Source organism: Xenopus laevis, chromosome 7S (genome assembly GCF_017654675.1).
Source record: "Xenopus laevis strain J_2021 chromosome 7S, Xenopus_laevis_v10.1, whole genome shotgun sequence".
Classification (NCBI taxonomy): domain Eukaryota; kingdom Metazoa; phylum Chordata; class Amphibia; order Anura; family Pipidae; genus Xenopus; species Xenopus laevis.
This window is the reverse complement of record NC_054384.1, coordinates 110,100,783-110,113,462: the sequence shown is the minus strand read 5'-3', so window position 1 is coordinate 110,113,462 and position 12,680 is coordinate 110,100,783. Positions and strand designations below refer to the sequence as shown.

The 12,680-nt window shown below is 42.1% G+C and overlaps 1 protein-coding gene across 1 annotated transcript; it reads left to right on the top strand.

Annotated features, from left to right (window-relative positions):
* Nucleotides 1-1,030: 1,030 nt before the first annotated feature.
* cda.S (cytidine deaminase S homeolog) lies at nt 1,031-12,092 on the top strand. The gene is made up of 4 exons (XM_018228343.2): nt 1,031-1,622; nt 4,528-4,639; nt 9,976-10,033; nt 11,914-12,092. The coding sequence occupies exons 1-4, from the start codon at nt 1,424-1,426 to the stop codon at nt 12,025-12,027; spliced, it is 483 nt and encodes a 160-aa protein (XP_018083832.1). The 5' UTR covers nt 1,031-1,423; the 3' UTR covers nt 12,028-12,092.
* The last annotated feature ends 588 nt before the right edge of the window (nt 12,093-12,680 follow it).

Sequence of the window (12,680 nt, the reverse complement as noted above, 5' to 3'; positions counted from 1 at the left end):
TAAGATTAAAAGTATCATTACAGAACTCCACAAAGGGCAACTATTTCCAGTTTTCTAACATTAATCATTTCTTTGAGTCGCTGGATTGGCTCAGTGACCCGGATCACCGACTGTCACAATTGGTACAGATTTACCAGTTTTAGAAAGTCAGCACCCTGGTTTACAGCATATACGGTGAAACAAAATTATTCTGAAATGGAAAAAGTTTGAAAAACTGATAAGAATTATAAACAGATACTATAAAAATTCATTATTTGTAGCAGAATATTTGAAAATGACACGGTTTCTGAAAGTGAACTGACCATTGTTCCTGTCCCTTTAAGAATATCATATATTATAATGTAATTTCTTTCCTTATTCCTTCCTTCCTTCCTTCCTTCCTTCCTTCCTTCCTTCCTTCCTTTCTTCCTTAATTCTTCCTTCCTTTCTTCCTTTATTCTTCCTTCCTTCCTTCCCTCCTTCCTTCCTTTCTTCCTTAATTCTTCCTTCCTTTCTTCCTTTATCCTTCCTTCCTTCCTTTCTTCCTTTCTTCCTTAATTCTTCCTTAATTCTTCCTTCCTTCCTTCCTTCCTTCCTTCCTTCCTTCCTTCTTTCTTCCTTTCTTCCTTCCTTCCTTCCTTCCTTCCTTCCTTCCTTCCTTCCTTCCTTCCTTCCTTCCTTCCTTCCTTCCTTCCTTCTTTATTCCTTTCTTCATTCTTCCTTCCTTCCTTCCTTCCTTCCTTCTTTCTTCCTTCCTTTCTTCCTTAATTCTTCCTTCCTTTCTTCCTTAATTCATCTTTCCTTCCTTCCTTCCTTCTTTCCCTCTCTCTCTCTCTCTCTCTCTCTCTCTCTCTCTCTCTCTCTCTCTCTCTCTCTCTCTCTCTCTCTCTCTCTCTCTCTCTCTCTCTCTCTCTCTCTCTCTCTCTCTCTCTCTCTCTCTCTCTCTCTCTCTCTCCCTTCCCCATTTTCTTTCTGTACAATGCATACAAGCCCCATTCCCCGTGAGAGAGACATCCCAGTGGCTGTTCCCCGTCTGCGCTGGATGCCGGTGTGATGTGACAGGACAGCAGGGAGACTGAGAGATGAATGAATAGAGTCACTGCAGCAGTGAGGTCCCATGCAGAGTTGTGCAGTTATGCAAGAAGCAAGAAGAGTCTGTTCCACCAATAAGGTGACACTGCACTGCAACCTGCCACTCAGCCTCTTCCCAAGAACAACCCCCCTGCCCCTGAATGAAGGAGACAAGATACAGAGGAGGAACACAGGAGGGCTGAGCCCCAGCCAATCAGAAAGCAGCTTCCCTGGGCCATTCAGTTCCATACAAATAGTGAGGCCCAGAGGCTGGAGGATATATGACAGGACACACACCCACATGTAAGTGCTGACACAAACCTACACAGACCAGGGCACCCACAGAGCTTACCCTCTACTGAGTGCCAGGAATATGGATGGGAATAACACTTGCCATGAGGATGGAGACATCACCAGCCAGTGTCCTTTGGCTTCTGCCCCCTCTCTACATCCCAAACTCGTCCAAAGACTTGTTGCCCAAAGCCATGAAGCCAAGCAGCGAGCCCACTGTCCCTACAGCAAGTTCCGGGTGGGAGCCGCACTCCTGACCATGGATGGGAAAGTCATTCTGGGTAAATACCACTAACAATTCTCTCTCTGCCAACTCTCTCTCTCTCTCATATAGTGCGTGTATAGTGCGTGTATAGTGCGTGTAAAGTGCGTGTATAGTGCGTGTATAGGGTGTGTATAGGGTGTGTATAGGGCGTGTATAGTGTGTGTATAGTGCGTGTATAGGGCGTGTATAGTGCGTGTATAGTGCGTGTATAGTGCGTGTATAGGGCATGTATAGTGCGAATAAAGTGCTTGTATAGTGCGTGTATAGTGCGTGTATAGGGTGTGTATAGGGCGTGTATAGTGTGTGTATAGTACATGTATAGTGCGTGTATAGGGCGTGTATAGTGCGTGTATAGGGCGTGTATAGGGCGTGTATAGGGCGTGTATAGTGCGTGTATAGTGCGTGTATAGTGCGTGTAAAGTGCGTGTATAGTGCGTGTATAGGGTGTGTATAGGGTGTGTATAGGGCGTGTATAGTGTGTGTATAGTGCGTGTATAGGGCGTGTATAGTGCGTGTATAGTGCGTGTATAGTGCATGTATAGGGCATGTATAGTGCGAATAAAGTGCTTGTATAGTGCGTGTATAGTGCGTGTATAGGGTGTGTATAGGGCGTGTATAGTGTATGTATAGTACATGTATAGTGCGTGTATAGGGCGTGTATAGTGCGTGTATAGGGCGTGTATAGGGCGTGTATAGGGCGTGTATAGTGCGAATATAGTGCGTGTATAGGGTGTGTATTGTGCATCTATAGTGCACTGTTTTTAGTAGCAGCTGTGGGGACAATATCCAGTTCAGGAGCAGCTGTTCAGATGCAGGGGGAGAGCACATGTGATTTACTAACTGTACATGAAAATGTTGATAGACATAAAAAAAGATTATTTTTTTGGTGTCAGTATCTCTTTAACAGCCCTAAATGTGAACTGACTTCTGCTGCCTTGTTCAAGAGGCGAAACCAGAGAAGAGAAAGGGACAGACACAATGACAGTTACACAGAACTATAAACCCAGTGAGAATGAGGAATGAATGGATATTGGGAAGTTGTATCAGGAGTCAGAAGCAGCAGTGCAGAGAAAGGGACAGACACAATGACAGTTACACAGAACTATAAACCCAGTGAGAATGAGGAATGAATGGATATTGGGAAGTTGTATCAGGAGTCAGAGGCAGCAGTGCAGAGAAAGGGACAGACACAATGACAGTTACACAGAACTATAAACCCAGTGAGAATGAGGAATGAATGGATATTGGGAAGTTGTATCAGGAGTCAGAGGCAGCAGTGCAGAGAAAGGGACAGACACAATGACAGTTACACAGAACTATAAACCCAGTGAGAATGAGGAATGAATGGATATTGGGAAGTTGTATCAGGAGTCAGAAGCAGCAGTGCAGAGAAAGGGACAGACACAATGACAGTTACACAGAACTATAAACCCAGTGAGAATGAGGAATGAATGGATATTGGGAAGTTGTATCAGGAGTCAGAAGCAGCAGTGCAGAGAAAGGGACAGACACAATGACAGTTACACAGAACTATAAACCCAGTGAGAATGAGGAATGAATGGATATTGGGAAGTTGTATCAGGAGTCAGAGGCAGCAGTGCAGAGAAGAGAAAGGGACAGACACAATGACAGTTACACAGAACTATAAACCCAGTGAGAATGAGGAATGAATGGATATTGGGAAGTTGTATCAGGAGTCAGAGGCAGCAGTGCAGAGAAAGGGACAGACACAATGACAGTTACACAGAACTATAAACCCAGTGAGAATGAGGAATGAATGGATTTCACTTTGAATTAAAGAAAAAATTTTGGGGTGTAGTTACCCTTTACATTATTTTGGTGCCTCACATAAGTGTAAGACATCCCTCAAAACCCCAATGTCAATTTCCTTTGCCCCCTGGGAATCTTACAACAAGGCCAGATCTGTAATTAGATAGATATATAGACAAACAGATAGAGATAATTAGATTAGATAGATAGATAGATAGATAGAGGCACTGACTGCATTTAAGATAATGTTACTTACTAAATGCTACTAGGGTTGCCACCTGGCCTGTAAAAATGATGGTTAATCCCAATGTTATTAATAGGGAATAAAGATAAATATATAGGAAGGTCAGTGATCCCAATGTTATTAATAGGGAATAAAGATAAATATATAGGAAGGCCAGTGATCCCAATGTTATTAATAGGGAATAAAGATAAATATATAGGAAGGTCAGTGATCCCAATGTTATTAATAGGGAATAAAGATAAATATATAGGAAGGTCAGTGATCCCAATGTTATTAATAGGGAATAAAGATAAATATATAGGAAGGTCAGTGATCCCAATGTTATTAATAGAGAATAAAGATAAATATATAGGAAGGTCAGTGATCCCAATGTTATTAATAGAGAATAAAGATAAATATATAGGAAGGTCAGTGATCCCAATGTTATTAATAGGGAATAAAGATAAATATATAGGAAGGTCAGTGATCCCAATGTTATTAATAGGGAATAAAGATAAATATATAGGAAGGTCAGTGATCCCAATGTTATTAATAGGGAATAAAGATAAATATATAGGAAGGTCAGTGATCCCAATGTTATTAATAGGGAATAAAGATAAATATATAGGAAGGTCAGTGATCCCAATGTTATTAATAGGGAATAAAGCTAAATATATAGAAAGGCCGGTACTTTTATCCAGTAAAGGTCGCAACCCTAAATGCTACTGTTCCTTTAAGGCACTGTTACTTTAACCATATTCGTTTTTTACACTTTTCTTTCCGCTTTATCGTCTGCAAACAAAATATTTTTGATCTTCGCAAACTTGTAAATTAAAAACAGGATCTGTGGGATACCACGTGGCCCGCCAGTCTCGCCCTGAGCCGGGTATCTGGGGCAACTGTGACACTTTATTTTTTTCTTTTATAGGCTGCAATGTGGAAAATGCCTGTTACGCACTGGGGATCTGCGCTGAGAGAACCGCCATCCAGAAGGCCGTGTCCGAGGGCCACAAGGAATTCAGGGCCATAGCCGTGGCAAGGTATGTCAGTGGCTAATATTGGGGAAGCCCCAAAGCCAGTGCCCTCTGCTGCTCTGCTAAAGGGGGAGTGTGATACTATTGGGTTTCCAGCTGATTATATACAGAATATATTATATACACTGTGTCTATACATCAGGACACCTGGAAAATCCCAGTGGGCCCCTCTGACCCAGACCCGCTCCCCAGCTCAAACTATGGGTAATGCCTCCAGCCTGGCTCTGATTGCAGTTGAAAAAAGAATAAAGTACTAAACCTCCCAACTGTCCCGTTTTTCATGGGACAGTCCCGATTTGGGCAGCTCAACTTGCAGTCCCGGATTATTAATGAAATATCCCGACTTTTTCTTTGATCTCCTGCACCGAACAACCAGAAAAAGATACAAAGTTTCTGAAACTTAATTGGCTTTTGGCAGAGAGCCAAGAATAGATACTTTTGTAACTATTTAAGATAAGCAAAGAAAAAATTACAATTAACAATTTAAAGGGGCGGTTCACCTTTGAGATTACTGTTAGTATGATGTAGAGAGGGATACTCTGAGACAATTTGCAATTGGTTTTCATTTTTTGTTATTTGTAGTTTTTGAGTTATTTAGCTTTTTATTCAGCAGCTCTTCAATTTGCATTCTAAGCAATCTGGTTGCTAGGATGCAAATTCCCCTAGCAACCATGCACTGATTTGAATAAGAGACTGGAATATAAATAGGAGAGGCCTGAATAGAAAGAGGAGTAATAAAAAGTAACAATAACAATACATTTGTAGCCTTACAGAGTATTTGTTTTTTAGATGGGGCAGTGACCCCTATTTGAAAGCTGCAAAGAGTCAGAAGAAAAAGGCAAATAACTATAAAAACTATAAAAAAAAAAAAAATGAAAACCAATTGAAAAGTTGCTTAGCACTGGCCATTCTATAACTTACTAAAAGTTACCTTAAAGGTTAACCACCCCTTTAAGATAAGCAGGTCTCTTGGGGAAACTGTGACTTTCAGCTTAAAGGGCAACTCACCAACTGTAATAACACATAAAAACCACAGAAATGTGTTCAAACTTTCCATAAACTGCCAAATTTTGTCAAATGTACATGGTAATAAGGAGGCGTGGCCACAAAAAATCAGAGTGATCAAATTTTTTTAGGGATGCACTGAATCCAGGCTCCGGTTCTGGATTCGGCCAGGGTTCAGCTTTTTTCAGCAGGGTTTGGTTGAATCCTTGTGCCTGGCCAAATCCTAATTTGCATATGTAAATTAGGGGCGGGTAGGGAAATCCCGTGACTTTTCGCCACAAAAGAAGAATTTTTTTCACTTTTTTCTTTCCTGCCCCTACTTTGCATATGCAAATTAGGATTTGGTTCGGTTCGGTATTCGGCCGAATCTTTCACCAAGGATTTGGGGATTTGGCCGAATCCCAAATAGTGGATTCGGTGCATCCCTAAAAAATTTTTGTCCCTCTTTCTGTTTTCAAAATGTTGGTTGGTATGAAGTACAGATGGGAAATGAAATTGAAAGGGATGCTCCTCCTTACCTGCATGTACGCCCCCCAAAAGAGTGGGTGCAAAAGGGATGAAGGTGGGCAGAGTCTAATCCAAGGGGGCCCAGATATTGTACCAACATGTAAACTGGGGCCCCTTGCACATCTGACCCACCTCCCCAATTATAACACACCCCACCCACAACCCACCCAAACCCCATCCATGTTTGTAGCCTGCACCCTTCTTTTATATTGTGGCACCCCGATGAGATGGAGGAACCCCAACTGCACCCCCACAGCAAAGGGCGGGTAGGGAAATCCCGTGACTTTTCGCCACAAAAGAAGAATTGTTTTCACTTTTTCCTTTCCTGCCCCTACTTTGCATATGCAAATTAGGATTTGGTTCGGTTCGGTATTCGGCCGAATCTTTCACCAAGGATTTGGGGATTCGGCCGAATCCCAAATAGTGGATTCGGTGCATCCCTAAAAATGCACCGAATCCCACCCAAAACCCATCCATGTTTGTAGCCTGCACCCTTTTTTATATTGTGGCACCCCGATGAGATGGAGGAACCCCAACTGCACCCCCACAGCAAAGCATCAGTCATCACCTGCAGAAGTAACGGCTCAGTAACTGCGGAAGTGGCAGTTTGGGGAGAGTAAACGTAATGGAACTCAGAGGAAGTGTCAATAAGTAGATTATTATATTTCAGCAATTTCATGGCACAAAAATGATTCTGTGCCACGGAATGAAAAGACACAGATAAACAAAACGGCACAATATTTCCAACTCATTTAGATCCTAGACAATCAATAACCCAGGAAATGCTGAAAATATGTGTTTCTAGCCAAATTTACCTCTAATAGGACTGGTCAATTGTGGGGTTCAGGACATGTTGGGGAGAATATGACTCCTGTACCATAAGCCTAATGTTCTTAGTGGTGATCTTAAAGGGGTTGTTCACCTTTAAGTTATCTTTAATTATAGAATGGCTAATTCTAAGCAATTTTTCAATTGATTTTCTTTTTTTTATAGTTTTTGAACAATTTGCCTTCTGACTCTTTCCAGCTTTCACTGACCCCATCTTAAAAATTCTACTTTTTATTCCTCATATTTCTATTCAGGCCTCTCCTCTTTATATTCCAGTCTCTTATTCAAATCAATGGATGGTTCAGAGTCACATCTAACACACTGATTCTAAATGGAAACGGAAACAACAGGCAGATTGCGCTGGGGGGATGGAGATGTTCCTTTAATTAAAGTGACAGCTGCATGAACAGGAGGCTCGTTTGTGCTCAAGAAATTATAATGAGAGGCTGCTATGGATGTTGGGTATTTACAGGTCTCTGGGGATTTAGGAAAGAGAGAACTGTCTGCAGGGAACATAATTCATTTGAACTGACAAACTGACATAATGTAAATATTGCAATACGTTGCCTCAATTAGTGATATACAGGAAAGCTTGGCTTATAGAGATGTACAGAAGGCTATTAGTCACAGCCACTCTCTATACTGTCCTGTGTGATACCAGAACATTCCTTCTCTGTATATTTGTATTTATACATATGGGAGGAGGAGGTGCCATATTGATTCCCTTAGACAGTACAGTATGAGGGTATAGCTTATTGTGTGCCCAGAACATTCCTTCTCTGTATATTTGTATTTATACATATGGGAGGAGGAGGTGCCATATTGATTCCCTTAGACAGTACAGTATGAGGGTATAGCTTATTGTGTGCCCAGAACATTCCTTCTCTGTATATTTGTATTTATACATATGGGAGGAGGAGGTGCCATATTGATTCCCTTAGACAGTACAGTATGAGGGTATAGCTTATTGTGTGCCCAGAACATTCCTTCTCTGTATATTTGTATTTATACATATGGGAGGAGGAGGTGCCATATTGATTCCCTTAGACAGTACAGTATGAGGGTATAGCTTATTGTGTGCCCAGAACATTCCTTCTCTGTATATTTGTATTTATACATATGGGAGGAGGAGGTGCCATATTGATTCCCTTAGACAGTACAGTATGAGGGTATAGCTTATTGTGTGCCCAGAACATTCCTTCTCTGTATATTTGTATTTATACATATGGGTAGGAGGAGGTGCCATATTGATTCCCTTAGACAGTACAGTATGAGGGTATAGCTTATTGTGTGCCCAGAACATTCCTTCTCTGTATATTTGTATTTATACATATGGGAGGAGGAGGTGCCATATTGATTCCCCTAGACAGTACAGTATGAGGGTATAGCTTAGTGTGTGCCCAGAACATTCGTTCTCTGTATATTTGTATTTTTCCTTCTCTGTATATTTGTATTTATATATATATATGGGAGGAGGGAGGTGCCATATTGATTCCCTTAGACAGTACAGTATGAGGGTATAGCTTATTGTGTGCCCAGAACATTCCTTCTCTGTATATTTGTATTTATACATATGGGAGGAGGAGGTGCCATATTGATTCCCCTAGACAGTACAGTATGAGGGTATAGCTTATTGTGTGCCCAGAACATTCCTTCTCTGTATATTTGTATTTATACATATGGGAGGAGGAGGTGCCATATTGATTCCCTTAGACAGTACAGTATGAGGGTATAGCTTATTGTGTGCCCAGAACATTCCTTCTTTGTATATTTGTATTTATACATATGGGTAGGAGGAGGTGCCATATTGATTCCCTTAGACAGTACAGTATGAGGGTATAGCTTATTGTGTGCCCAGAACATTCCTTCTCTGTATATTTGTATTTATACATATGGGAGGAGGAGGTGCCATATTGATTCCCCTAGACAGTACAGTATGAGGGTATAGCTTATTGTGTGCCCAGAACATTCCTTCTCTGTATATTTGTATTTATACATATGGGTAGGAGGAGGTGCCATATTGATTCCCTTAGACAGTACAGTATGAGGGTATAGCTTATTGTGTGCCCAGAACATTCCTTCTCTGTATATTTGCATTTATACATATGGGAGGAGGAGGTGCCATATTGATTCCCTTAGACAGTACAGTATGAGGGTATAGCTTATTGTGTGCCCAGAACATTCCTTCTCTGTATATTTGTATTTATACATATGGGAGGAGGAGGTGCCATATTGATTCCCCTAGACAGTACAGTATGAGGGTATAGCTTAGTGTGTGCCCAGAACATTCGTTCTCTGTATATTTGTATTTTTCCTTCTCTGTATATTTGTATTTATATATATATATGGGAGGAGGGAGGTGCCATATTGATTCCCTTAGACAGTACAGTATGAGGGTATAGCTTATTGTGTGCCCAGAACATTCCTTCTCTGTATATTTGTATTTATACATATGGGAGGAGGAGGTGCCATATTGATTCCCTTAGACAGTACAGTATGAGGGTATAGCTTATTGTGTGCCCAGAACATTTAGTAGGGTTAATAAGTGACACAGTCAGTTTAATCATATGACAATTTGCTTGTAGACAGGAGTTGCACATTAGTCAGGGGGTCGATATTAATTATTATATAATGTAACTTGGGGTTCAGCAGGTTATTCAGTTAGACAAATTGACATGACTCCAACAGGGCGACATTGTTACAAGTTCCATTCACCAGGAAAGAAAAAACATCCCAGCAGGATTATTCTGATTGGTTGTCTGTGAATAAATCAAAATGAGCCAATCACCAATGCTGCTTTCATCCTCACTGACAATCAAACGCTGCTAGACGTTCTGGAAAAGGTTCAGAGAGCGGCAACCAAATTAATGTGGGGAATAAATCCAATAGACAGAGGAAAGCCTGACAAACTGGTAACCTTAGCAACAACACGTGTGTCATGTGATTACCCTGCCCAGTCAATACGAATCTGTGGGTCAGTCTGTCTCTTGTTTCTGTTACAGCGATGTGGAAGCGGAGTTTATAACTCCCTGCGGGGCCTGCAGACAAGTTATGAGAGAGGTAAGTGTGGGATTCCCTGCGAGGCACATTTTAACTTGGGTAACGGCTCAAGTTTGGAGTTAAATGGGCACAACCGGATAAAAACATATAAAGAAGCAGCTCCCCTGTGATTGGTCCAAACTGTCACCTGCCGCCACCGCTTTTATTGCCTCTATATATATATATATATATATGACCCTATCCCCTGGCCTGGACCCAGGATTGTAACAAACACAATTCTACTGATACGAGGGACGCACTGAACGCACTTTTTGGGATTCCTTCATGAAAGATTCGGCTGAATACCAAACCGAGTCTGCATCCTAATTTGCATATGCAAATTAAGGGCCAGAAAGGAAAATGTGGGGAAAATGTCCTTGTTTTGTGACAAAAAGTCACAAGATTTTCCTCCCCACACCTAATGTACATATGCAAATTAGGATTCAGATTCAGTTTGGCCTTGCACAAGGATTCGGCTGAATCACAATCCTGTTGAGAAAGGCCGAATCCTGAACTGAATTCTGAACTGAATCCTGGATTTGGTGCATCCCTAACTGATACTCACTGATACTGATACTCACTCCTACTGATACTCACTCATACTGATACTCACTGATACTGATACTCACTCATACTGATACTCACTCATACTCAGGGCCGCCATCAGAAATCACGGGGCCCCGTACAGCAAAATTTTCTGGGCCCCCTGGCCCCGCCCACCCCAGAACCCACCAACCCCACACCACATTAAAAAATCCACACAGACACCAGCGCTAAAAACATCATCTTTCTATTCAGGTCCTCCCTTATTCATATTCCAGTCTCTTATTTAAATCAGTGCATGGTTGCTAAGGGAATTTAGACCCTGGCAACCAGATTACAGAAATGGCAAACTGGAGAGCTGCTGAATAAAAAGCTAAGTAACTCAAAAAAAAATAAAAAATAAAAACCCAATTACAAATTGTCTCAGAATATCCCTCTCTGCATCATACTAACAGATAATGTAAAGGTGAACAACCCCTTTAACTAACCTTCAAGCTAGGCTTTTTATTTCTTTAGTAATGGCTGCTTATGGTTCTATTAGAAAAATTAAACTTTTTTTTAACTGATAGAATAAGCAAGCAACATGATCACTAGAAAGATCTGCCAAATAATAAGTACAACAGACATACTAGGATAGAATGGCAGCAACACTAGGCTGGTGCTAAAATAATTACACAAATACAGGCTGGAAAGAGAGGCTTCCAGTGCCAATGTTATAATACCTGACTCTTGCTCAGTCTGGAGTTGCAGGGTTAAACGCTTCTGCTCCTTTCCCCCTCCCTCCTTCTCTCCACGCCCACATCAGCCTGTCAGCAGCAGCAGTACCGGAAGAGCAGGGGAGTGTACTTGCCGCACGCACGGAGCTTAGTGAGTGACAATTCAGCAGCGTGAGCAGCAGCAGGTCTTAGCGGCTTTGAATCTTCAGCTGCACCGTGACCTTCGGCGCTGTTAAGGGGGGCCCGACTAATTTGAAAAGTGTAACACAGCCGAGCCGGGCCCCCCTTCAGGCCCGGGCCCGGTACAGCTGTACCCCCAGTGCCCCCCTGATGGCGGCCCTGCTCATACTGATACTCACTGATACTGATACTCACTCATACTAATACTCACTCATACTGATACTCACTCATACTGACACTCACTGATACTGATACTGATACTCACTCCTACTGATACTCACTCCTACTGATACTCACTCATACTGATACTCACTGATACTCACTCATACTCATACTGATACTCACTCATACTGATACTGATACTCACTCATACAATAGTAACCCTGTAGAATGTGCCTGGGGGTTCTGTGTGTCTGACTCAGTGTTGGTGCCACTCACTAATGAGAATCTTTTCTTTGCCAGTTTGGAGCAGAATGGGACATTTATCTCACCAAGCCCAGCGGCGCCCACATCCTCACCACCCTGAGCCAACTGCTGCCAATGTCCTTTGGGCCAGAGGATCTAAATAAAGTCTGAGAGAGAAAAACCAACCCCCCAATTTATCTATTATTTATTGTCAATAAACTGATCAGTAATAATCACTCTCTTCTCTCTATATACTGTATTTATTGCTCTCTCTTCTCTATGGGCCGCGTCACACTGGGGTACAGGGGCTCCCGAGGAGTTTTATATAGAGGCTCCACTAAACACTTTATTCACTAATAACCCCCTTTCCCTTCTCTCCTTCTCTTTCCTCTTCTCCTTTCCTTTTCTCCCCCAACTGTTTGGCCTTACTCTCCCCCATCCTCCCTCTTCTCTCCCCTTCTATATTTCTCCTCTCCCCCATTTGTCTCTCTCTACTCCCTGACCCTCCTCTCTCCTTCTGTCTCTCATCCCCTTTCCTTTACTCTCCCCAATTGTTTGGCCTTACTCTCCCCCATCCTCCCTCTTCTCTCCCCTTCTAACCCTAATACACACCGTCACCTGCACAGATTACCCAAGGGTTAAACAAGATGCCTAACTTATAGGGCTCTAGATGTGGCTAAACTGCAACTCGCTGCAACTCCCTGACTGCCACAGGGGAACTGCCGAAAGCTACAAGTGATTTTACTGCTGTTCTTATGGGTGACACTGGCTCTGGGGTATTGGGAAGGGTTAAACCTGACTTTGTTTTCCCAAAGTAACAATTT